We start from the raw sequence: 24865 nt of genomic DNA, 5'->3' as shown, positions 1-24865 counted from the left end.
CCCCACACCACCTCTGCCTCATGCCTCTCTCTCGCCCTAGCATCTGCGTCACTTCCTTTCCTGTATCTCCTCCACTGTCACACAAGCTCACAAGAATCGTACACTGACGGTGTCCCAGCATCACGGAGGGCCTGGCACCTGTCTGTGCTCAGTAACCTTTGTTGAATGAGAAAATGAAGAGACGGCAACAGGTGGTTGCTTTCTGATCTCCATTACCGCATATTAAAAAGTAAAGACCAGGAGGATGTGCACGCACATAAACCTCCCCTGACATGGTCAGGTCTTTGGAATCCAGTTCCACCCCATGTATTTGTGGACATTATTCCCAGACCCCTAAGGGCCCACCCAGGTCCCACTCACTAGGTGAGAACTGAGAGCTCTCCTTTGTATCCTGTTTCCCCTGAAAACAGTGGTGGGCTGTGTTTTGCAAGAGAAACTGCTAAGTTATGTTGAACCTCATTTTCTTTGTGAAGTATTTTCAAGACTGAGCACTCTAATAAACTAATCTTTTTCTTTTAAATTGTGATTAAAATGTATGTAATATAAAACTGACCATCTTAACCATTTTTAAAAGTACAGTTCAGGCCGGGCGCAGTGGCTCACGCTTATAATTCCAGCACTTTGGGAGGCCAAGGCCAGCAGATCACTTGAGGCCAGGAGTTTGAGACCAGCCTGGGCAATATGGCAAAACCCCATCTCTACTAAAAATACAAAAATTAGCTGGGCGTGGTGGCACAGACCTGTAATCCCAGCTACTCAGGGGGATGAGGCAGGAGAATCGCTTAAACCTGGGAGGTAGAGGTTGCAGTGCGCTGAGATCACGCCACTGCACGCCAGCCCTTGGTGACAGAGCAAGACTCCATCATAAAAAAAAAAAAAAAAAAAGAGAGAGAGAGAAGAGTACAGCTCAGTAGTGTTAAATGCACTCATACTGTTGTGCAACCAATATCCCAAACTTTCTCATCTTCCCAAACGGAACCTCTGTCCTTTATTAAACACTCATTCCCATTCTCCCTCTACCAGCCCCTGGCAGCCCCCATTCCACCTTCTGTCTCTGAACCTGAGCACTCGAGGGACCTCACATAAGCAGACACAGCATCTGTCCCTAAGTGCCTTATTTTACTCGGCATCATGTCCTCTAGGCCCATCCATGCTGTAGTGTGTGTCAGAATTTCCTTCCTTACTCATTTTAAATTCTGAACTAATCTTAGACTTACAGAAATATTGCCAAAAAAAAAATTACCTAGTTTCCATATAGCCCTTACTCAGCTTCCCGAACATTGCCATCTTATATGACCGTGGTACAATTGTCACAACCAGAAAATTAACCTAAGTATAATACTATTAACTAAATAGCCCTCATTGGAATCTCAGTGGTTTTTCCACTGATGTAGTTGTTTCTGCTCTAAGACCCCACCCTCAACCCCCAACCAGGCCAGAGCTGTTGCTTCCTTCAGCCCCTGCAGTCTGTCAGCTTCACAGTCTGTCTTTCACTGCCGTGGCACCCTTGAAGAGAGCTACGTTGTCTAATGTCCTTCTACTTGGGTTCATTTGATATGTTCCATGACTGCTGTAAGATGATCATTTTTTACAGAGAAAAGACGCTAAGTATTTCTCAGCACATCTTACCAAGGATTTCATGAGGTGGACACAGCTTCTCATGGACGGAAGCGGCCTTAGCATTTCATTCAGGTGGTATGTACCTGGTTTCCCCACTGTGGAGTGGCTACTGCTCCCTCGGTAGCTGACAGACATCTTGGGGGGCCACCGTGAGACTATGCAAGCCCACCTCTTCTCAGGCCTTTGCCCACCACCCCGGACACCCATCAGTAATCCTGCCTCCAACAGTTCTTGCTGGGGCACTGGCTTAAAAGTGATTTTCTGTTTTTCTTTCCTTCTGCGTTTAAGTGGTATTCTTCTGTATGGAAGAGTTGACCCTTCTCCTCCATTTATTTATTTAACCGATGACTTCTATCGATACAGACTCATGGATATTAATTTTATTCCATGGGTTAAACCCCGACTCTACCCTTATTTATTCTGTCGCTGAAACTGCTCCAGCTTTGGCCCCCAGAGGCTCCCCGGGGCAGTGTGTGTGTCCTTTTCATGCCCCATCTGCTTCCACGCACTTCCTTTCTAGTCCTAAAGATATTCCAGGTTTTTTGTTTTTAAAAACTCTGCCAATGAGATTACCACGAGAGGTGCCTTACTTAGAAAGAAAGGAGGAGAGAGGGAGGGAACAAAGGAGGGAGGGAGAGAAGGGAACTGTCTAGTTCTGTAATGAGTCAAGTACCTGAACCATGAAATATTCACAAAAGCTCCAGCCCGGCTCAGTCCTCTTCTCCCTCAAGGTTCTCATGTCATCCTCAAACTTGCCTAGGTTTTTGGTAAAAGACATAAGAAGCAATGTCCTGAGTTTGGTCAGGAAGGCATTCCAGGATTCCTGAGTTCGAGAAGAGTCCTTCAAGGGGTCGGAGAGCACAACACACCTGCAAAGACATGAACAGACTATCTGGGAAAGACCCTCCATGCACAGCGCCACGGCTCAGAAGCTGCCATTGTCCTGAGCGGCAATTTCGTTCCTTCCTCCTCCTTTTTTTTTTTTTTGAGACAGAGTTTTGTTCTGTGGTCCAGGCTGGAGTGCAGTGGCAAAATCTTGGCTCACTGCAACCTCCACCTCCCGGGCTCCAGTGATCCTCCCCAGTAGCTGGGATCACAGGCACGTACCACCATGCCTGGTTAATTTTTGTATTTTTTTGTAAAGATGAGGTCTTGCTATGTTGCCCAGGCTGGTCTCGAACTCCTGGGCTCAAACAATCCTCCTGCCTCGGCCTCTCAAAGTGCTGGGATTATAGGCATGAGCCACCGCATCTAGCTTCTTCCGTCTATAAACAGTCAAAAACATGAGGCAGGCAGTAAGAAACCAGGTTAGGAAAAGGCTTCATCACGAACTGGTCATGAACATGAGCAGTAAGTTCTACAGAAATTCAAAGGAGAGTTTGCTATAGAATCAACTGGAAAGGGGGAAAGGGATTTACATGAGCCCTGAGCCAAAGACGCAGGTCTGAGTTCTCTGTAAAATAATGTGATCACGCCTCACTCAGTTCCCTGCCGCCTTCAAAATACATTTTGGTTCCTTGGGATCGACAGGATAAATTTAGATTTCTCAGCACGGCACACAAGGACCACAATGTCTCACTTTACTTCCTCTGCTTCCCAGCTCAAGCCTGCTGACCTTCTCCCGCTCTCCTCGCTTCGTGAGCACATTCCTTCCACACAAGCGTGGCATGTTCACGAACCTCCCCCATCACCATCCCAACAGCTCTGCCCACACTGCTGCTAGGCTGTGGGCCTCACAGGAAAACACTCCCCTTCTCTGGACCTTTATCCCTCCCACTAGCCTGTGAGCTCTTGAAGGGGAGGGTTAATAAACAATTAACAAATAAAGGTTTAGAACATGGCTTAACATATAGGGCGGAACAGTTTAATTACAAAGAGGCTGAACCCATGATGTAAAAAGGTCAAACACACGAAATTACACAAAGTTCCCAACAGATTTGGACAAGGCAATGTATTTATCTGATAGGCTGGAAATGGTAAATGTCTTTAGCCGTAGTCATAGTAATCTAGAAAGATGATTAATAAATCTGAACTCAGAAATAATTTTAAAACATTGATTCTATGAGCTTCACCAGTTCTCCTTAGTAAATATTTTACTTGAATTACCAAAAAGTAGCAAAATGAACTGACTCTAAGCTCCTTTTCTCCGTGCCCCAGCATATCCTTTGGAGGCATGGCTAAATTCATGCAATTATAAATCAGTGGACAAAACAGTGAAGCAGCATACACTCTACATGTTCCACCATGTGAACAACCAGAACCAAGAAGAAAACTTATCACTTGGTGGCTGGCTTTAATTCCATTCAATCTACCCCACTGCACACTTCCTTCCCCCAAAGACAAAGGGACCAGAGCCGCTCACTCCAAAGGTCCCCCAGAGGACTAACGAGTATTTATCCACAGTAGGAGCTTGCTAGAACCTATGAGTTAGGTAGTTTATCCTTAAGGCATTCTCAAGGATTATAGTTACCAACATTTACTCCCGACCAGACGCGAATTCTCCTGTGCACCTACGGGGTGAATGGAAATGGAAACTAAACAAGTGCCAACCACCAAAACAGTAACTGTTTTCAGAGATCAATCAGATACACAGTCATGAAATGTCCTATCTCTATTAGATCCTGTTTCTACATCATCATCAATTTTTTTTAAGTAAAAAAGAACTACACTTCAGAAGTTCACATCAAGCCTAAATCGTTAACTCAGAAAAGGAGAGCCCAAAACAACGAATGAAGTCAGGGATGGTGGGGCCAATCTGGAGAGCAGTGTGATTCCCCCAGGCACACAGACTGCAGGGGCTGGAGGCACATGTGGAACAAGGGGCTCCCGGCTGCAGCCTCAGCGAGTCACCATGACGGCTACTGCTGTCACAAGTCACACTGCTGATAACAAGTCAACCCTTGTCTCTACCAGCCTCGTACTTAGCAAAAGCCCGAAAAATGCACAAAATCTGTTACCAAGCAATTTTCCTTTAGGGAAGGTATTCTGAAATAATTAAGGATGCTCACAACATTTGAGCTAGAAAAGTAATCTAATATTGTTGTTTATAACGATAAGTAAGCAATAACCTAAGTCCAGCAGCAGAATGCATAAATAACTTACGGCACATTAATACTATGGAATATTATCCACTCACTAACACTGAGAGTCTGGAAATGCATTTATTGTTTGTGGAAAATCTTTACAATATATTGAGTGAAAAAAACAAGTATAAACAACACATAACGTTATATTAACTTAAAATACACACACGTATTATGTATGCATAAAGAAAAAAAGTCTGAGAAGTTACATACCAAAATACTAAGAGTTAATATCCATTTTCTTTTTGCTCATTACCTTTTTCTAATAATTCTACAATGAGCATGTAGTGTGCATAATCAAAATTAAACACCAGTCTAATGTTGAAAAATAGTAAGCCACTTAAGGGCCAAGTGTTGCCACATTTTCAAAGGCCAGAAATTATACTGGGTAATAAAACAATTGTCAAAAAAAAAGTAAAAAAACAAAACAATTGTCAATACAGACTCTATTAAATTCAAATTTATGAAAATCTCACCAAACTCTTTACATTAAAAAAAAAATAGATTTGTTAAGAGGTGGCTTTAAATTAATAAAAATCAAATGGTAGAAGGTATATTTAAACCTACTCAAGATGAAATGTTGAAAGTTTTAATAAATTACATTTAATGTATAAAGAATAGTCATTAAAAAGCAAGTTTGTTTTAAATAGGCTCAGTAGAAACATATTGGAAATTAGATAAAGATTATAAACACACTTAAAAGTAATCAATAGGTACCTTGCAAAAATTATACAATTTGAACATTTCACAAGTTGAGACTAATAGACCTCATTAGCACCCATTTGTTTACTTAATAGAATCCCAAATAAATATGATTTCTTTTGTGATATTAATAAAAACCTCCAAGGCCACTTGGTTTTGATTCCTAGCCCTGCCTCAATGGTCTCCCCGTCAGCGCTGGCCTGCACTCCCGTTAGGCTACAGAACAGAGTGCTCCTCCTGCCAGGCTTCATGGCAGTCCACTCTCTTTTTCAGAACAAAAAAATGTCAGTACTTGAACCACAGAGAGAGCATGGATACTCAATCATGTAGCATCTTGTTAAATGCTAAGCTGATTCCTTTTGATTAACTAATTTATGAGTAACACACCTTATAAAGAAGTTTCCATAAGTCCAAATTGAATGAAACTTCTCTAAGATAAACCATAAGCTCAACTACCTAATTATTTAATTCAAAACATTAAAAAAAAAAAAAAGCAAGTTTGAACATTACTATGTATCCAGTATCGTGTGGAACATGAAAAAGGCACCCATCCATAGCTCCTCCCGCTGAAGAACTGCCACTGAGGCATGGAGAGTCACATGACAGAACAGTGCAGGGCCCTGTCTGTTTGGGGCTGCAGGCTGCACTCGCACTGCCTGCCCCTGCTCCTCCCTTACCCCCCATGCATCCTCTATTTCTCAGCCCATCTCTGCTTTCTCAGTGAGCCTCCCTTGGCCCCAGAGAAGGCCAACTGCCCGGCTGTAGGCTCTTGCAGTACTCTGGAGTCCTCCATCTGAACCCTCACCACCATAAGCATGGTGACCACGGCTATAACGACCTGCTGGACCAGGGCAGGGTCCAGGTTCGCCGCTGAATCCCCAGGCCCTGGGTGAGTTCCAGTGCTAAACTACGAGATACCGACCATCAGTTATAGAGGAGTTAACGTGCTGGCTGGCTCAGCTGGCAATGGCATCACTGAAGAGAAAGGGAGTGAGCTACTCCAGGAGAGAGAGCAGGGCAAGGTGGAGAAAGCCCATACAATCTATTAACTGCCAAAGTTTCAGGATTCCCTTTCACAGTTTCTGAAGGGGTTAGATCAGCATTTTATAACGTGTGTTCTTAAGAACTCTCAGGAGGTGTTAAGGTAGAGAAAAAAACACAGGTGCTGTCATTTAAAAAAAAAAAAAAAAAACCTTTAAGGACCCCTGTTCTACAGAAGAACTGCAAGAGTTGCTGCTGTCAGTCTTCAGAAAGGACCCACCAAGACGCCTCCCAGGACCATGGGCCCAAGACCCGCTCCTCCCAGGCAGCACACTCGGGGGATGACTGCTTCGAGTTCTTTGCCTGCCTGAACAGGAACTCCACAAGGACAGGCACCAGGTCTCCTTGACAGCACCCCATGGATGCTCACTCAAGATTGCTGAGTAAATATTTATTACTATCCAGGAAGCCAGCAATCTGTATCATGTCAAGTATTAACCAAATGAGGTAAAATTAAAGATACACTTACCTGTCACTCTGTTTATTACAAAAATCATTTCTTATTTTGTCCACAATAGAGGTCCGGGGAAGGATGTTGGTTTTGTTTTTTTTCTTGGCATCATTTTCAACTATCACTATTAACCAGTCCACAGAGCTATGAGCCTTCAGAACATTCTGCCACTTGGTGAGGTCATCTTTTACTGTAGCTTTATACACTTCGGTATCCTAAAAACAAACAAGTCACTGTGAAAGCAGGTTAACTAATGCCCTTTAGTTTATACAGCAAAATGTGCCTAATAACAGCCTACAATGGCCACAATGTTTTAAAGCGTCAGGACAGGCTCGGGACTTAAACTGAATAAAAAGCACAGCGGCCTAGCAAGCGTGCTCTGTGGGTCTCAGTGCTGCACGCAGGCATGCACGATCCCCAGTTCTCACAACCCCAAGGGATGTGAGTGTCTCAACGATCCAGATGAAGAGACTGAGAGTCAGAGGGTTGAGTGAGCTGCCCACAGCACTACTGTCTGTTAGGCAAGTCAGGGCTTTAAAACCCAGGTCCACTATGGCCAACAGCTCTAGGCCTAAGCACTACATGACTGCCATCCTGCTGTGTGCCATGCCTTCGTCTCAGGAGGCAAGCTGGCTGTCATGGCACAGCCCGGACTGCCCACAGGAACCCCAGGCAAGCTTCCCGGCAGCTTCTACCACAGCCTCTGAGCTCTGTACCCCTGGGAACCACCCCAACCGCAAGTCTGCCAAGGCCATCTCAGAGGCAAGCAGCTACAGCTGTGAGACCTCAGAAAGAAGGCGACCTGCAGCTTCCGCAAGGCTGCTCTACTTCCCGACAGGCAGCAGGGAGCCACGCCATCCCAGAAATCAATCCTGCTTCTCACGCAGAGGCCCAAGCATGAGCCTGCCAGAGAAAGAGCCCTTCCTACATACATGCCAAGGCCTTCAGCTTGGTTCTCTTCCATAAAGAACCAGGAAAACAGACATTTTGCCTATTATCACTTATAACTGCCCTTCTATTCCAGAAATCCACTCAGAAGAGTCCAACTCCATTTAGATTTAGAAAATCTAAAACCAAGATACTTATTTCCAAGTTAGGCACTGACAATATCTGGACACAGTAACTCACAGCTACCATCTAAATCAGTGCTTTCTCCTCTTTTGCTAGTTCCTCACTGTCCTGCCCTAATTCCTCTGGACTTTCAAGTCACTCTTGAGTAACACTCAGGCAGAGAGAAGCCAATCAGAGTATCCACGAGTGAGTTAAATCTTAAATCCTGGCCGGGCACAGTGGCTCACACCTGTAATCCTAGCACTTTGGGAGGCTAAGGTGGGTGGATTGCCTGAGCTCAGGAGTTCAAGACCAGCCTGGGCAACACGGTGAAACCCCATCTCTACTAAAAATGGAAAGATTAGCTGGGCGTGGCGGTGTGCACCTGTAGTCCCAGCTACTCAGGAGGCTGAGGCAGGGGAACTGCTTGAACTGGGAGGTGGAGGTTGTAGTGAGTCAAGATCGCACCACTGCACTCCAGCCTGGGTGACAGAGTGAGACTCCATCTCCAAAAAAAAATACTAAATCCTAAATTCTGTATCCAGCCTCTCTTTTGGTTTAATTAACTAAATAAAAAGTTCCAAAAGGCAGTACTTCTCATTTGTATCCTGATTTTTAAAACTGCTACGTCCTGATTTAAATTACAAATATCATACAATCTGAAAAGATCTTTTACTTTGAAAACTGAGATTAAAACCATCTGGTAAACTCAATTTTCTGCAAATAAATATCCAACAGTAACTTAATTATCTAGTGCATATTTTCGATAGCATGGCAGTTCTTGGGACTTGAAGCATAGATTTTACAGCATTGGTGAACCGTTCTGTGCTGAAAGCCCCAACACGCCATGCCTGGAAGCAAAACCAAAAGGCCAACAGGGCCCAGAGCCTGTGACTGCCAAAAAAATACACATAGCACCCAGCTGCCCCCATCCACACATCACAGGTGAGCCATCCAAGGAGCTGCTGGAAGCCTCTCCACCTCTTACAAAGCCACCAAGAGCCCTTTACCTGGACTCCTCCCCACGCCCACCCCAGAAGGAGTCCTGGCTCCAAGTTGTCCACACCGGGCAGGGGCTGCCACATCCCAAGGGGACACTGGAGCAGCTCTGCTCAGTCAATTTGCAGGAACTCTCTAGAAGAAACCTCACAGAGCATGAGGCAGGACAGAGGGAGTACAGAGAAGTTCCACATAATTCTGGGGCAAACCGGTTGGCAAGATCCAGCCTATCACTCATCCCAGCGAGCAAACAAAACGACGTGTTAAAAACGACTCTGTGACTCTTAAGAGGACCAGCAGAGCCAGTGAAGCTAAGGGTCTCTAAAGAAAACAAAGTCCCCCAGCATGGCCAAATAGTGAAACCCCATCTCCACTAAAAATAGAAAAATAGCCATGCGTGGTGGTGGGCGCCTGTAGTCCCAGCTACCCAGGGGGCTGAGGCAGGAGAATTGTATGAACCTGGGAGGCGGAGGTTGCAGTGAGCCGAGATCATGCCACTGCATTCCATCCTGGGCAACAGAGCGAGACTCCATCTCAAAAAAAAAAAAAAAGAAAGAAAACAAAGTCACTACAGGAAAACCCATGAGCAGTGGGTAGGAACACATGCAGGACCCAAGAGCCGAGTCAGAGGGGAAGGCTCCAGCTCCAAGACAGAGGCAGCAGCCAGGGGCAGGGCATCAGGGCCCAAGGTGGGCAAGCACAGCAGGCCGCCCCAGATACCAGAGCTCAGCAATGAGGAGGGTGTCCAGGTGGCAGTAGAGGGAAGTACAGAACAAGATGTGAGGCCCCAAGTGAGATGATGAAGGATTTTGGGGCTGGCACAGGGGTATAAGGGTATAAGTGGTATAAGGGGCCAAGCAGGGCACAAAGAGCATCCCCCAGACAGGGATGCCTTTTTATTCAAGTCCCGAGCCTGTCCTAATTGCAGATCAAGTGAGGTGAGGAGGAAGTCTGTACCAGGCACACTGCCAGGCAAGTGTGGGAATGGGCATCCACCTGCTGGGAGCAGAGCAGCAGTGACAGGAGGATGGTCATTCACAGAGGGATTACTCCCATCAGAAACACGGAGGAGAACCAGCGCCTGGCTCCTTCATGTGGAGAAGGGAGTTACAAACATAGAAGGGAGGAAACCAGGATCACTCTTGCAGTGCTAGACTGAAATGGGCTCGTGTGTGTACATGTATGTATGTACGTACACAAGCAGCTACACACGAAATACAGCTGTAAATGTGTGCACGTACACGTGTGGGTGTACACACATGTGTTCTCTAGCCATGCCCACTGAGAGCTCACCAGCAAAGCTCTCCCCTAGCTCCAGGTCCTGACTTCTAAATACAGTTTCCCACTGGAAGGAGCCAGGGCTGAGCCCTGAGATGAAGCAAGAGGAGGGATGAGCCCAGAGAGTACTCAAAGAATCAGTACATTCTCAGTACATCAGTACAGAAGCCAAATTCAGAACAATCTGCACATCAATATTAATTATTAATACTATGATAGTAATAGATTACACTCCATCAAAAGCTAGAAATCAATGAGTGAACTGCTAGCCAAGATGAAGTGACAGGGACTAGATTTACACCACCGCCTGAACCAACCAAAAAAAAAAAAAAAAAAAAAAAAAACACAGGGTGGGCATGGTGGCTCACACCTGTAATCTCAGCACTTTGGGAGGCTGAAGTGGGCAGATCACTTGAGGTCAGGAGTTCAAGACCAGCTTGGCCAACATGGTGAAACCCCATCTCTACTAAAAATGCAAAAATTAGCTGGGCATGGTAGCGTGCACCTGTAATCCCAGCTACTTAGCAGGCTGAGGCAGGAGAATTGCTTGACCCCAGGAGGTGGAGGCTGCAGTGAGCTGAGATCTCACTACTGCACTCCAGCCTGGATGATAGAGCAAGACTCTGTCTCAAACAACAACAACAACAACAAACAAACAAACAAAAAACAAAACGAAACACCAAAAACCAAGAAACATGAAATCAATGGTTTTCAAGACCAGGACACCAAGGAACAAAGGACAATGATTCCTCCCCTCAACACTCAGAGATGGGAAACAAGCCCAGCAAGCCCTCTGGGTGCCCACCAGAGGGTGGGGAGGGCGGGCGGGGACAGAGGGGAAGCTGGCAGACTCCCTGAGTTGAGGACACAGAGCCCAGGCCAGGGAGATCAAGACAGCTAGACTTCCTAGGACTGTGTTGGGAGAGGAGAGAAACACAGTGAGTAACGTAGACCGGCACAGGGCCCCCGAGTATTCCACAGGGAACTGATGAGTAAGTGCATGCAGGAACCACCCATTGCTGGAACAGAACCCGCAGACACGATCAGAGGCACCCATGCTTGGCAGTCACACAGGGCAGGTAACAGAGCTGTCCCCATAGGCCAGTCTGGAAAACCAGAGGAACTCAAGACCGTCTTGCCTCGGCTGTAAGGAATAATTTGTCCTGGACTGATCACTGCTCCAGACCTATCAAATCATAAAGCTATACTCAAAAGGAAAAATCAATCAATAGAAATAGCCCCAGTAATGACACAGAAAGCAATTAAAAGAGTTACAGTAACTACTGTCACTTAGTTATTTCATATGTTGAAGAAGGTAGTGAACTGAAGTGAAGAAGACACATGGAAGATACTTAATTAAGAAAAAGACCCATATGGAACTTTTAGAGATGAAAACCTCAACATCTAAAATGAAAATATACTAAGTGGAATGAGAGCCGATTAGACACTGCAGAAGAAAAGGTTAACAGGAAGACAGAGCAGCAGCAATTACACAAATGAAACACCAAGAAAAAGGGAAAAAGGACTACAAAAAATATCAACAGATTATCAGTGAGTTATGGAACTTCATGTAGCGCACACACACAGAATCCCTAGGAGAGGGAGCAACAGAAAAACAATCTGAGGAAACAATGACCAAAAATGTTCTACATCAGGCCATGTGCGGTGGCTCATGCCTGTAATCCCAGCACTTTGGGATCACTTGAGGCCAGGAGTTTGAGACCAGCCTGGCCAACATGGCGAAATCTCATTTTTACTAAAAATACAAAAATTAGCCGGGTATGGTGGCACGCGCCTATACTTCGAGCTACATGGAAGATGAGGCACAAGAATCGCTTGAACCCAGGAGGCAGAGGTTGTGATGAGACAAGATGGTGCCACTGCACTCCAGCCTGGGTGACAGAGTAACACCCTGTCTCAAAAATAAAATAAAATAAAATAAAAATGTTCCAAATTAGATCAAAACTATAAACCCCAGGCAGTTTGAATCACAGTGCACCGAAGGAGTAGGTGGTGGGATCTCACCATGGGTCTGATTAGCCCTTTCTCTGCCTTGCTTGCTTGAGCTTCAGCAGAATTCAAAATGGCTTGGCAGTAAGGTGGGGAAGGACTCCGGAAAGGCCAAGACAAAGGCGGTTTCCCGCTCGCAGAGCCGGCTTGCAGTTGCCAGTGGGCCGTATTCATCGACACCTGAAATCTAGGACGGCTAGTCATGGATGTGTGGGCGCGACTGCCGCTGTGTACAACACAGCCATCCTGGAGTACCTCGCCGCAGAGGGACTTGAACTGGCAGGAAACGCATCAAAAGACTTAAAGGTGGCCGGCTGCAGTGGCTTATGCCTGTAATCCCAGCACTTTGGGAGGCTAAGGCAGGAGGATCACCTGAGGTTTGAAGTTCAAGACCAGCCTGACCAACATGGAGAAACCCTATCTCTACTAAAAATACAAAATTAACTGGGCGTGGTGGCTGCCTATACTCCCAGCTACTCGGGAGGATGAAGCAGGAAAATCGCTTGAACCCGGGAGGCGGAGGTTGCAGTGAGCCAGGATCGTGCCATTGCACTCCAGCCTGGGCGAAATTCAATCTCAAAAAAAAAAAAAAAAAACTTAAAGGTAAAGCGTGTCACCCCTCGTCACTTGCAACTTGCTATTCCTGGAGATGAAGAATTGGAGTCTCTTGTCAAGGCTACAATTGCTGGTGGTGTCACTGCACACACCCACAAATCTCTGACTGGGAAGAAGGGACAACAGCAGACTGTCTAAAGGATGCCTGGATTCCTTGTTTCTCAAGACTCTAAATACTCTACCAGCTGTCCAGTGCTGGTGATTCCAGTGGACTGCATCTCTGTGAAAAACACAATTTTACCTTTCTGTAATTCTATTTAAGCAAGTTAGAAGTTTAATTAGCTTTCCAACCAACCAAATTTCTACATTCGAGTCTTAACCATATTTAAGTGTTACTGTGGCTTCAAAGAAGCTATTGATTCTGAAGCAGTGGGTTTTGACTGAGTTGACTGTTTTTTAAAAACTGCTCGGATTTTAATTGTGATGCAGAAGTTATAGTAACAAACATCTGGTTTTGTACAAACATTATTTTCTCTCTGGTGGATATGCTCAATAAAGGTCATATCCACCCCCACAAAAAAGAAAAAAAATAAACTCCCAAACCCCAAGTACAAGAAATACGAAGAAATCTACACCAAAGTATACCATAATCAAACTGTTAAAAACCAATATAAAGAAAAAAGTCTTGGCCCAGCGTGGTGGCTCACGCCTGTAATCCCAGCACTTTGGGAGGCCGAGGTAGGCGAATCACAAGGTCAGGAGTTCGAGACTAGCCTGGCCAACACAGTTAAACCCCGTCTCTACTACTAAAAATAAAAAAAAAATTAGCTGGGCCTGGTGGCGGTCACCTATAATCCCAGCTACTCAGGAGGCTGAGGCAGGAGAATCGCTTGAACCCGGGAGGCGGGGGTTGCAGTGAGCCGAGATTGCTCCACTGCACTCCAGCCTGTGCAACAGTGCGAGACTCTGTCTCAAAAAAAAAAAAAAAGAAAGAAAAAGAAAAAATCTTAAAATGCAAAGAAAAAAAGCCACTTTATGTACAAAATAACAAAAATAATAATGAAAGATTCCTCATGGGAAACAATGGAACCCAAAAGAGGTGAAACATCTTTAAAAAAAATTGTCAACCTAGAATTCCCTAACGAGTGAAAATATTTTTCAAAAATTAAGGCAAAATAGACTTTCCCAATGTACAAAAGCCGAAAGAGCTTACCATAACGGACCTGCACTACAAGCAATGTTACAGAAATCCTTCAGCCAGAAGGAAATCCAGACCAGATGAAAACCTGGATCTGCACAAAGGAAGAGACAGCAACAAAGGCCAGGCACGGTGGCTCACGCCTGTAATCCCAGCACTTTGGGAGGCAGAGGCAGGCGGATCACAAGGTCAGGAGTTCGAGACCAGCCTGACCAACATGGTGAAACCCCGTTTCTACTAAAAATACAAAAATGAACTGGGCGTGGTGGTGTGCACCTGTAATCCCAGCTACTCAGGAGGCTGAGGCAGGAGAATTGCTTGAACCCGGGAGGCGGAGGGATTTTAAAGAAAAGGAACAGACAGCAATGGAAATGGAAACTGGGTGGGTAAATATGTGCAGTGGCTCACACCTGTAATCCCAGCACTTTAGGAGGCCCAGGTGGGCAGATCACCTGCGGTCAGGAGTTCAAGACTGGCCTGGCCAACATGACAGAAACCCCATCTCTACTAAAAATACAAAAAATTAGCCGGGCGTGGTGGCAGACGCTTGTAATCTCAGCTACTTCAGAGGATGAGGCAGGAGTATCGACTGAACCTGGGATGGGAGGCAGAGGTTGCAGTGAGCTGAGATCACCCCCACTGCACTCCAGCCTGGACAACAGAGCGAAACTCTGTCTCCAAAAAAAAAAAGACATGATTTTCCATTTTAATCTCTCCAAGGCATAACAGACTGTTTAAGGCAAAAAATAGTAACAATGTACTATGGGGTTTTAACATGTATAGAAGACGTATGACAACAATAACAAAGGCTGAGAGGGAGAAAACAAATCAATGACACAAAGTTCTTATATCATGCATCAAGTAATATAATTCATATTACTTGAAGGAAGAATTATGCTGTTACAGATGTACTCTATAAATCCTAAAGCAACTACTCAACATAACAAATAGTTTTACTTTTAAATCTAAAATCCTAAATATTATCAACTTACTCCTTTTTTTAAATAGACGATAATCAAGATTTGGAAAAAAAAAGGCTATTAGAATGTAATTTTAAGAAAAAAAAGTCTCATTCAAAATGGCCACAAAAGCTAAAGCTAACAATAAAAATGTAAAACTTTTATGAAAAATAAGGGCAGAAAAAAGTCATAAAGAATGGAAAAACATACATACCACATTCCCTGATTCAAGAAGACTCATGATTAAAATTCTTCTCAAATGAATTAACAACTTATTCAAGGCAATCCCAACCAAAATGCCTCCAGCCTTCTCTTTTTCAACTGATATTCCAGTTATCTACTGCTGTGTAACAGCCCACTCCAAGCTATAGTGGTGTAAAACTTTCTTTTGCTCACAGATCTACAACCTATAGAGGATTTGGTGGGAACCAAGGTCTCTGCTCCACCTGGTGTCAGCGGCGTGTTGAGGCTGGGAGCTGAAACACACAGTGGGACTCAGCTGGGGCAGGCTGAACACCTGCAAGTGGCCTTCCCACGGGGCTGCTTGGCTTCCCCACAGCATGGTGGCTGGGATCTAAGAACAAGCACCCCGAGAGAATCCAGCAGAAGGCACGTTATCTTTTAGGACTTCCTCTCAAGCATCACAGTGTTGCTTCTGCCACAGTCACAGGCCCACCCAGATTCAACTGGAGGAAACACAGGCCCAGCCTTTCAACAAGGGAAAGTCACTGTCACATAGAGAGGAGCATGTGGGATGGGTATGCTGCTACAGCCATCTTCAGAAAATAAATCTGGACACTCGACATGTGGAAGGGAAAATCTAGACGGCCACAAGGTTTATTTTAAAAGAAAGATATTGATACATATTATAAAAGTGTAATAGGCCGGGCACGGTGGCTCACGCCTGCAATCCCAGCACTTTGGGATGCCGAGACGGGTGTATCACGAGGTCAGGAGTTTGAGACCAGCCTGGCCAATATGGTGAAACCCTGTCTCCACTAATAATACAAAAATTAGCCGGAGGTGGTGGTGGGCGCCTGTAATCCCAGCTACTCAGGAGACTGGGACAGAAGAATCGCTTGAACCCAGGAGGTAAAGGTTGCAGTGAGCCAAGATCAAGCCACTGCACTCCAGCCTGGGCAACAGGGTAAGACTCCATCTCAAAAAAAAAAAAAATTAAAAGTCTGATTCTGACACAGGATAGACAATGATCAATAGAACCAAAGTGTCTAGAATACTGTCCATACAGGATGTTGGTTTAAAATAAAGGTGACATTCCCAGTAAGTGGAGAAAAGACACACTATTATGAAATGGTGTTAGACCAATTTGCTATGCACTCAGACAGTAAAATTAGACCCTCAACTCCCACAGCTCCTAATATATATAAATAATTCGAATCTATACAGGTCCCAATATAAGACATAAATTACAAAATTATTAAAATAAAATACAGAAAATCAGTTCTCTTCAGACAGACAAGGCCTCCCTAAGCAAGATACACTGCCCAGAAGCCATTCTGTAAATGACATATTTCACTCCATAAAAACTGTAAAGTTGTAAACACCTAAGCACCAAATAATACATCAACCACCTATACAAAACAAAAACTACAGGAGATGCAAGAGAAACAGAAACACACCACTAACAGAAGACTTTACCATACCACTATCAGTTAAAGATAGGTCAAATGGACAAAATTCAAAATATAAATGACCTAAACAACACAAGCAGTAAGATAGGTCTTGTGGATATTTAACATTACAATCTGGAAACAGAACATACATTCTCAAACACACATGAAATGTCAAAAAAAAACTGATCATTTATTAGGTCACACAACAGTCAAATTCATAAAATTTTAAAAATAAGTTTCGTAAAGCAAAAATATAAACACTTTCTGAACACAATGCAATAAAGCTAGAAATTCCTAAACAAAATTTTTTTAATCTTTTTTTTTCTGTAAGCTAAAAAGCTTTCTGTTAAACAACTATTTAATGAAAGGGTGAAATACAAATCAAAAATAGAGAATTTCTGAAAAATAATGATAAAACAATGGGATATATTTAAAGTAGTAACCAGAGAAAAATTCCTAACTTTAAAGACCTATATCAATAAAAATTTAAGAATGAAAATAAATGCATTTCAAACTCCCGAAAACTAAAAAATGAACAAAGTAAACCATGAGAAAACAAAAAGAAGAAAATAATAGAAATGAAAGTAGAAACTTGAGTAGAAAACAGACTAACGATAAATCAGATGAATACATTAAAATCCTGGTTCTCTGGAGGGAAAAAAATCGAACTAGCTAATTTAATCAAGGAAGAAAGAGAGAAAGCACAAATATACAAAATAAGAAATAATGATGGGGGCTGGGCGCCGTGGTTCATGCCTGTAATCCCAGCACTTTGGGAGATAGCCTGAGGTCAGGAGTTTGAGACCAGCCTGGCCAACATGGTAAAACCCCATCCCTACTAAAAATACAAAAATTAGCCGGGCATGGTGGCAGGCGCCTGTAACCCCAGCTACTGGGAGGCTGAGGCAGAATCACTTGGACCTGGGAGGCAGAGGTTGCAGTGACTCGAGAATGCGCCACTGCACTACAGCCTGAGTGACAGAGCAAGAGTCCGTCTCAAAAAATAATAATAAATAAATAAATAAATAATGATGGGAAAATAATTACTGACAGCACATTTTAAAAGTCAAAAAAGCTGGGCGTGGTGGCTCACGCCTGTAATCCCAGAACTTTGAGAGGCTGAGGCAGGCAGATCACCTGAGGTCGGGAGTTTGAGACCAGCCTGATCGACATGGAGAAACCCCGTCTCTAAACTACAAAATTAGCAGGGTGTGGTGGCGCATGCCTGTAATCCCAGCTACTCAGGAGGTTGAGGCAGGAGAACCACTTGAACCCAAGAGGCGGAGGCTGCAGTGAGCCAAGATCGCACCACTGCACTCCAGCCTGGGCAAGAAGAGCGAAAACTCCATCTCAAAAAAAAAAAAGTAAAGAAAGACCACTTCATATACCTCAATGAAAGTAAGTTTTACAACTTAACTGAAATACGTAATTTCCAAGAAAATGCAGTTTATCAAAATTAGCAAATGGCTGAAACAGACCAATTTTCATCAGAGTTACAAAAAAGTACCTGGCCCAGCTAGTTTCCCAAAATTCCATCAAACCTTAGAGACCAGGTAGCTCCAGTGCTACATAAATGACTTCAGAAACAGAAAGTAAGTAAAAACTTTCAAACTATTTTAATGAATTACATAGAACATCAATACCTAAACCTCATAAAAAGAGCATAAAACACAAGTTACCGATCAACCACTTGTGAATTATGATGCAAAAACTCCTAAATAAAATTGAAGTGATAGACTCTAATACCCCATTAAGAAAATAATACTATGACTAAGTGGGATTTATACCAGCAATGCAAATAAATATAGTTCAATATTGAACTATGGCGGCTGGGTGCAGTGGCTCACACCTGTAGTCCCAGCTCTTCAGGGGACTGAGGCAGGAGGATCACTTGGGGCCAGGAGTTTGAGATCAGCCTGGGCAACATGGTAAGATCCCATCTCTACTAAAAACACCAAAAAAAAAAAAAAAAAAAAAAAGCCAGGCGTGGTCCCAGCTACTTGGGAGGCTGAGGTGGGAGGGTGGCGTCAGCCTAGAGGGGTGGAGGTTGCAGTGAACCAAGATCGCACCACTGCACTCCAGCACTCCAGCCTAGGTGACAGAGCAAGACCCTGTAAGGCACCATGGCTCACACCTGTAATCCCAGAACTTTGGGAGGTGGAGGCAGGTGGATCCCTGGAACCTAGGAATTCAAGACCAGCCTGTCCAACATGGCAAAACCCTATCTCTACAAAAAATACAAAAAAATTAGCTGGGCATGGTGGCACATGCCTGTGGTCTCAACTCAATCAAGAGGCTGAGGCAGGACAATCACTTGAGCCCGGGAGGTTGACGTTGCAGTGACCCAAGAACCCGCCACTGCACTCTGGCCTGAGTGACAGAACAAGACCCTGTCTTTAAAAAAAAAAAAGAGAGAGAGAGAGAATTTTTAAAAATCTCTAATAAAATAAAGTGTAAAACACAGAAGTAGACTTGCACAAGAGGAAAGGCAGCCCTTGCTCTTGAGTATGTCTCAACGTGATCAAGATGTTAGTTCTGCATATGGGAATTTATAAACTTAGTTTGATCACAACAAAAATACCTAAATTAAACATGCAAGAGTAACCATAAAAACCCTGAGAAGGATGAAGCTGAAGGAGACGTTAATAAACACTATGATACACACTGTCCAAAAGGAAAAGTTTAGTTGCAAGTTTGGAGCTGTTCTCAGTAGGTTTGCTCCTAGTTGTGGCGTGGGTGTAGCAATTCTGAAACTATCTTATGCACGTTGTAGCACTGAGCAAATACAGAGATCTGTTGATGTTGGTGAGAGCAGAAATAAATAAGAGGCAAGAAAGAGCCCTCCAGGTTATAAAATTGGACGCATCAGTATCAGTTCATGATTTCTTTTTTTTCTTTTGAGACAGAGTCTTGCTCTGTCTCCCAGACTAGAGTGCAGTAGCGCGATCTCGGCTCACTGCAACCTCCACCTCCCGGGTTCAAGCAATTCTCCTGCCTCAGCCTCCCGAGTAGCTGGGATTACAGGCATGTGCCAACCACGCCCAGCTAATTTTTGTATTTTTAGTAGAGACAGGATTTCGCCATCTTGGCCAGGCTGGTCTCAAACTCCTGACCTCGTGACCCACCCGCCTTGGTCTCCCCAAGTGCTGGGATTACAAGCGTGAGCCACCATGCCCGGCCCAGTTCATGATGTCTAAGGCACATCCCTATCAGCTCTGTCTGCTGAAAGGGTGGAGAGGCAGCAACGCCCCCATGGCAGCAAGCACACCTGCTGCCAGAGGAACCAGGGCTCCATGGAGACGCGGCTGACTCCAGCACAAGGGCAACGAGCTCCCAGAACCTAAAACATCCTGGTATGCCATAAATGATTAGAAAGTGCTCAAAAGAACACAGGTGCCAGTCTGAAGTGACTCTTGATGGCCAAATCTGGGACAACCTGAGCATCAGTAAAGGTGACTGACTCTAACCACTGCCTGAACAGGAGGCCCTGCGGGTGCTCCCCAGAATAGGGGACGGGCTGACGGAGGTGGGTGGAAAGGTTAGCACCCTTAGTAAAGACTGGCTCAGGAAAGAATCACCACTGGGTGAGGGGCAGGACACTCATGTCGTCTCACAGTGCTTCCCCAGAGTTAGATTACTGATCGCAAGGGGACAACAGCCCCACACCAGGGAGAAACTGGACAACTCCTGAAGGAGTGATCAAATGGAACATTACAACCAGGGGTTATGGGGAGAAGAGCTGGCACAGCAGGCCAGAGACAGTGTCCTTCTCAGGCACGCCAGGCAGAGGGGGCCTACGGAGCAGCCTGGTGAAAACCCTGGGCACAGAGTCTCCGGCAGAGGCTTCCCCGGTGGAAAACTCCTCACGTGTGTCCTCACTCACTGTGTGGAGCCCCTGGGAAAGGAGGTGGAGCAAAGTCAGCAGAGAAAGGGTGCATGAGGTGAAGTCTGAGGAAAACCAGGTGCAGACTTACAGTTCCTGTCTCATTAAAATCACCAACACCTCTGTGCCTCAGGTTTAGGCTACAATGTCACAGTGTGTAATAATCTATGTACTTTCTATGCTGCTAAATCTTGCTTTATTTGAGTCAAAATACAGGAAGAAATGCCGCACAGAATTTTCTATTAGTTCACGACAGAAGAAGTGTGTCAAGAATGAAAAGGTTCTTTCTGGATTCATGAATCCACAACCGGAAAATACAAGTGAAAGCTGCGGCGGCCACAGGGCTGAGGCCCACTCATTCCACGGAGAGTCACGGGGCGCCTCCTGCCCAGGCAGGGCAGCAGGGAGGAAGGACACGGTCCTAGCCTCAGTGGGGTCACAAACAAGCAGAAGAAACAAGATGACCAAGGACAATGGATCCACGACGGGGACACGGGGGTCATGAAAACAAAGCTGAAAGTCATGATCAAACACAGCCCAGACTAAGCCCGGCAGCCGTGGGGCACAGTGAGACAGCTCACAAGACTGGAGACATGGGAACACGACCGCACTTGGTGCCACGGTGAGCACAGCACACCAGACCAGGGCGCAAACACGCAACAGCAAGTCCCGCACTTGGCCGAGGAATGAAGGGACAACCCATAACAGAGTATGTTAAAAAGTAAATTTGAAAAATTACAGCTGCCTCAACAAAGGCTAGACCCACACCTTTTCAACCCTATCCCACTGCGCATCCTCTTCCCTCACTGGTACTCACACAGCACTCTCCACACCTTTCCAACTCCATCCCACCATGCGTCCTCTTCCCCCATTGGTACTCACACAGCACTCTCCACGCATTTTCAACCCTATCCCACCGCGCGTCCTCTTCCCGTCACTGGTACTCACACAGCACTCTCCACACCTTTCCAACTCCATCCCACCATGCATCCTCTTCCCCCACTGGTACTCACACAGCACTCTCCATGCATTTTCAACCCTATCCCACAGTGCGTCCTCTTCCCGTCACTGGTACTCACACAGCACTCTGTCCAGTAAATATGGAGGAAGGGAAACGTGAGCAGAGCTTTGTTTCCTTCTTTGGGCAGCAGCTCCTCTTTGAATTGAACAAAGTTAGACTCTAGGTGAATCATCTTCGGAGCCCGGCCATAGGACCTGTAAACAACTGTTTGAAGTCACTGAGAAAACAACTAAACAACATTCATCAGAAGAGGGGAAACAGAACAACAAATAATGTAACCGTATCCACGAGTTCAGAGCATATATATTAACCCCAAATCATAACTATGCTATTCTGCTCAAAAACGTTCTATGAATTATTTTAAACACAGTTCACATGAACAGGTCAAAGCTCCATTTCCACAAAATCTTTCATTTTCCTCAAGGACACAGGCACAGTAATACATTCTTCCAAGTACTGCATTTAACCAGGGCCACTACAGACTCGACGGTGGGTTTCAGTGTAACGGAATCTATAATTATGTCACTACAAAAGAAGAAAAGTATGTCCCAAATGTCCCAAGTGCAGTTTTAACTTACGAAAGCTTTAGGGTTGCATTCGTATTTTTGGAACAACTTGTATTTTATCCAAGAAACAAAGTTATTTGGCGAAAAGATAACAGATTTTTGTTTGCAGAGCACAAATAAAATAGCAGTACAAACCTCTACTTTATTCTCAACCCAAGAAGAAGGAACCCATCAAGAAATCCCACACGTCCCCTGCATCTCATCCAAGGCTCTCAGTGACGGCCTAACGATGCTTCTAACCGTGAACCACACTGCATGGATCTCTGTGCCATGCCTGTACTTCTCGCTTCTAGCAGCTGCGCCTCTTCTGAATGTTATAGCTGGATTTTGTTTTTCATCCAATCTAAGGATGCTGTGTTTAATAACTTAAAACCAACCATCATTAATGTGACTATGCTGATGCTTAAATACGTGCATTTTCTACTTGCCAGCTCTACTTTTCCCTGTCTTTTGGGAGATTAATCAAGTTTTCTTTTTCCATCTTTTCTCTCCGCTGGTTTGAAAGTCTTATCATCTATCTCTATTCTACCGTTGGTTACATTTTAATTCTCAGTATGTAACTTAAGGTTTTATTACAAAGACTAAAGTTAAAGTCTATCCCCCCTTCTCTCTGTTCTCCTTCACACACATCTGAAATTTTAGATTTTTAATTTTTTTTTAAAAAGTGACACCTTAACTTCAGCAAAACGTGTCATGTTGCTGGCAGACGTTGCTCTCACCCTGGATCCCTGGGTTCATCTGCCTTCGTATTGGGATGCATCCTTTAATTACTCAGAGGGTCACAAGGTTTCTGTTCTTATTGATGTCTGAAAATATTTGTATTCACTTCAGTGCACCTATCTCCATATCATGACAAGCAATGAACATATGTGAATGGGACTCTGGGGTAGACACGAATGGCTTTCTGCACACAGAAGTGATGGAACAGAACTCCTGGCCATCCTGGGCCCCACATGGCCACCCGGGGGCCTAGAGGAAAAACCTCACAGCACCTGTGGCTCACGCAAGACCCTCAGGGTGGGAAGCTGTGACAGAGTCTTCCCTCTTGATGACACTGTGAATGATAAAGAATTCTAGGGTCTAGGGTACTTTCCCTCAGGACTGTGGGGAGGCTGCTCGTAAATGTATTTTATGTTGCACTGTAAATGGTTCTGTTAGAAACTGTCTACTTGGTTCTTCTTCTGTTTCTCTCTGATTCCCTGGCATGATTTTCTGTTTGCTTTGTTTTCTTCATTCTGCTTGACATTCACTAGGCTCCTGCAGTATCCCGACTCCCTTCTGGGAGAAGCTTGACAGCCTTTCTTCAAATGTCACGTGTCCTCTGTTCCCTCCACTTTCCTTCTGAAAAGCCCCTCAGGTGGATCCTGGAGCTCCTTGATTTATCCTCCAGAGCCAGCTTTTCCTCCACGCTCTCCCACTCCTTTTAGCAATGATCTCCCGAGTCTCTAAACTCAATTCTTCCAGCTCACTAATTTGCTTTTCAGCTATACAGCTGTTTAACGCATCTGGCAAACTTTGTTTCCATTGTTTTCATTTCCTAGATCCAATCAATTAATTTTAAATTTCTACTTTTTATCAAAGTAATTATTTTATTTTGTTTTATTTTATTTCATTTCATTTTTTGAGCCAGAGTTTTGCTCTTGTCACCCAGGCTGGAGTGTAATGGTGCAATCTTGGCTCACTGCAATCTCCTCCTCCCCGGTTCAAGCAATTCTCCTGCCTCAGCCTCCCGGGTAGTTGGGATTACAGGCGTGTGCCACCATGCCTGGCTAATTTTGTATTTTTAGAAGAGACAGGGTTTCACCATGTTGGCCAGGCTGGTCTTAAACTCCGATCTACCCTCCTTGGCCTCCCAAAGTGCTGGGATTACAAGTGTGAGCCACTGTGCTGAGCTAAGTACTTCAATACAAAGAGTATTGAAAAGCTTTTCTCTCTCTCCCTCTCTTCCCCCTCACCGCCCACCAACACACACACATCCATGTCTTGGTCTGTTTTCCGCTGCTGTAACAGAATACCACACACTGGGTAAATTATAAGCAACAGAAAGTTATTGTGCTCACAGGTCTGGAGGCTGGGAAGTCCAAGATCAAGGTGCCAGCATCTGGTGAGGACCTTCTCGCTATGTCAAAACCCACAGAGGGCATCACATGGTGACAGGGCAAGAGCCAGAGAGCCAAAGAGAGCTCACTTTGATAACAAAGCCACTCATGTGATAAGGAGCCCACTCCCGTGACAGCAACATTAATCCACTCACGAGGGCAAAAATTAAGTTTCCAACGCAAGAATGTTTGGGGACACATTCAAACTACGGCAAGTACCTACTCCATCCTTCTCAACCTGCCCTCCTGCATGAGTTTCCAGAGCTGCTGTCACAAACCACCACACACCTGGAGGTTTAGGACATTAGCTTATTCTTGCATGTTTCATGAGGCCAGAAAGTTGAAATCAAGGTGTGGGTGGGCTTAGTTCCCTCTGGCTGCAGTGGGAGGTTCCTTGCCTCTCTCCCAGCTTCTGGTGGCTGCTGGCATCCTGAGCATTCTTTGGCTCATGGACACATCACTCTAATCTCTACCTCCATCTTCACAAGGTCTTCTCCTCTGTGTCTGTGTCTTCTCTTCTGCCTCTTATAAAGACACTTGTCATTGGATTCAGGGTCTACCCTAATTGAAGATGATCTCACATTGAGGTCCTTATCTTAAGTATATCTGCGAAGACCCTTATTCCAATAAAGACACATCTTGAGGTTTCAGGTGGACGTATCTTCTCTAAGGTAACACATTTCTTTCCTAAATTTCAAGGTCGTTTCTGAAAAACA

At 44.7% G+C, this 24865-nt stretch overlaps 1 protein-coding gene across 4 annotated transcripts in view; it reads right to left on the bottom strand.

Moving 5' to 3' along the window:
• TRAPPC10 (trafficking protein particle complex subunit 10) overlaps window positions 1-24865 on the bottom strand; it is a 96077-nt gene that overhangs the window by 46869 nt on the left and 24343 nt on the right. The window contains exons 3-5 of one of the 4 annotated variants that reach the window (XM_054468393.2): window positions 21543-21678; window positions 6916-7112; window positions 2294-2489 (exon numbers count right to left, since the gene is read on the bottom strand). In XM_054468393.2, coding sequence (XP_054324368.1) covers window positions 2294-2489; window positions 6916-7112; window positions 21543-21678 — 529 coding nt within the window. Of the gene's footprint in view, window positions 1-2293; window positions 2490-6915; window positions 7113-21542; window positions 21689-24865 lie in introns of those variants that run through there. The other 3 variants (XM_054468395.2, XM_063659716.1, XM_054468397.2) reach the window with 3 other exon arrangements.

Source organism: Pongo pygmaeus, chromosome 22 (genome assembly GCF_028885625.2).
Source record: "Pongo pygmaeus isolate AG05252 chromosome 22, NHGRI_mPonPyg2-v2.0_pri, whole genome shotgun sequence".
Lineage (NCBI taxonomy): Eukaryota > Metazoa > Chordata > Mammalia > Primates > Hominidae > Pongo > Pongo pygmaeus.
This window is presented reverse-complemented; position numbering and strand designations above follow the sequence as displayed.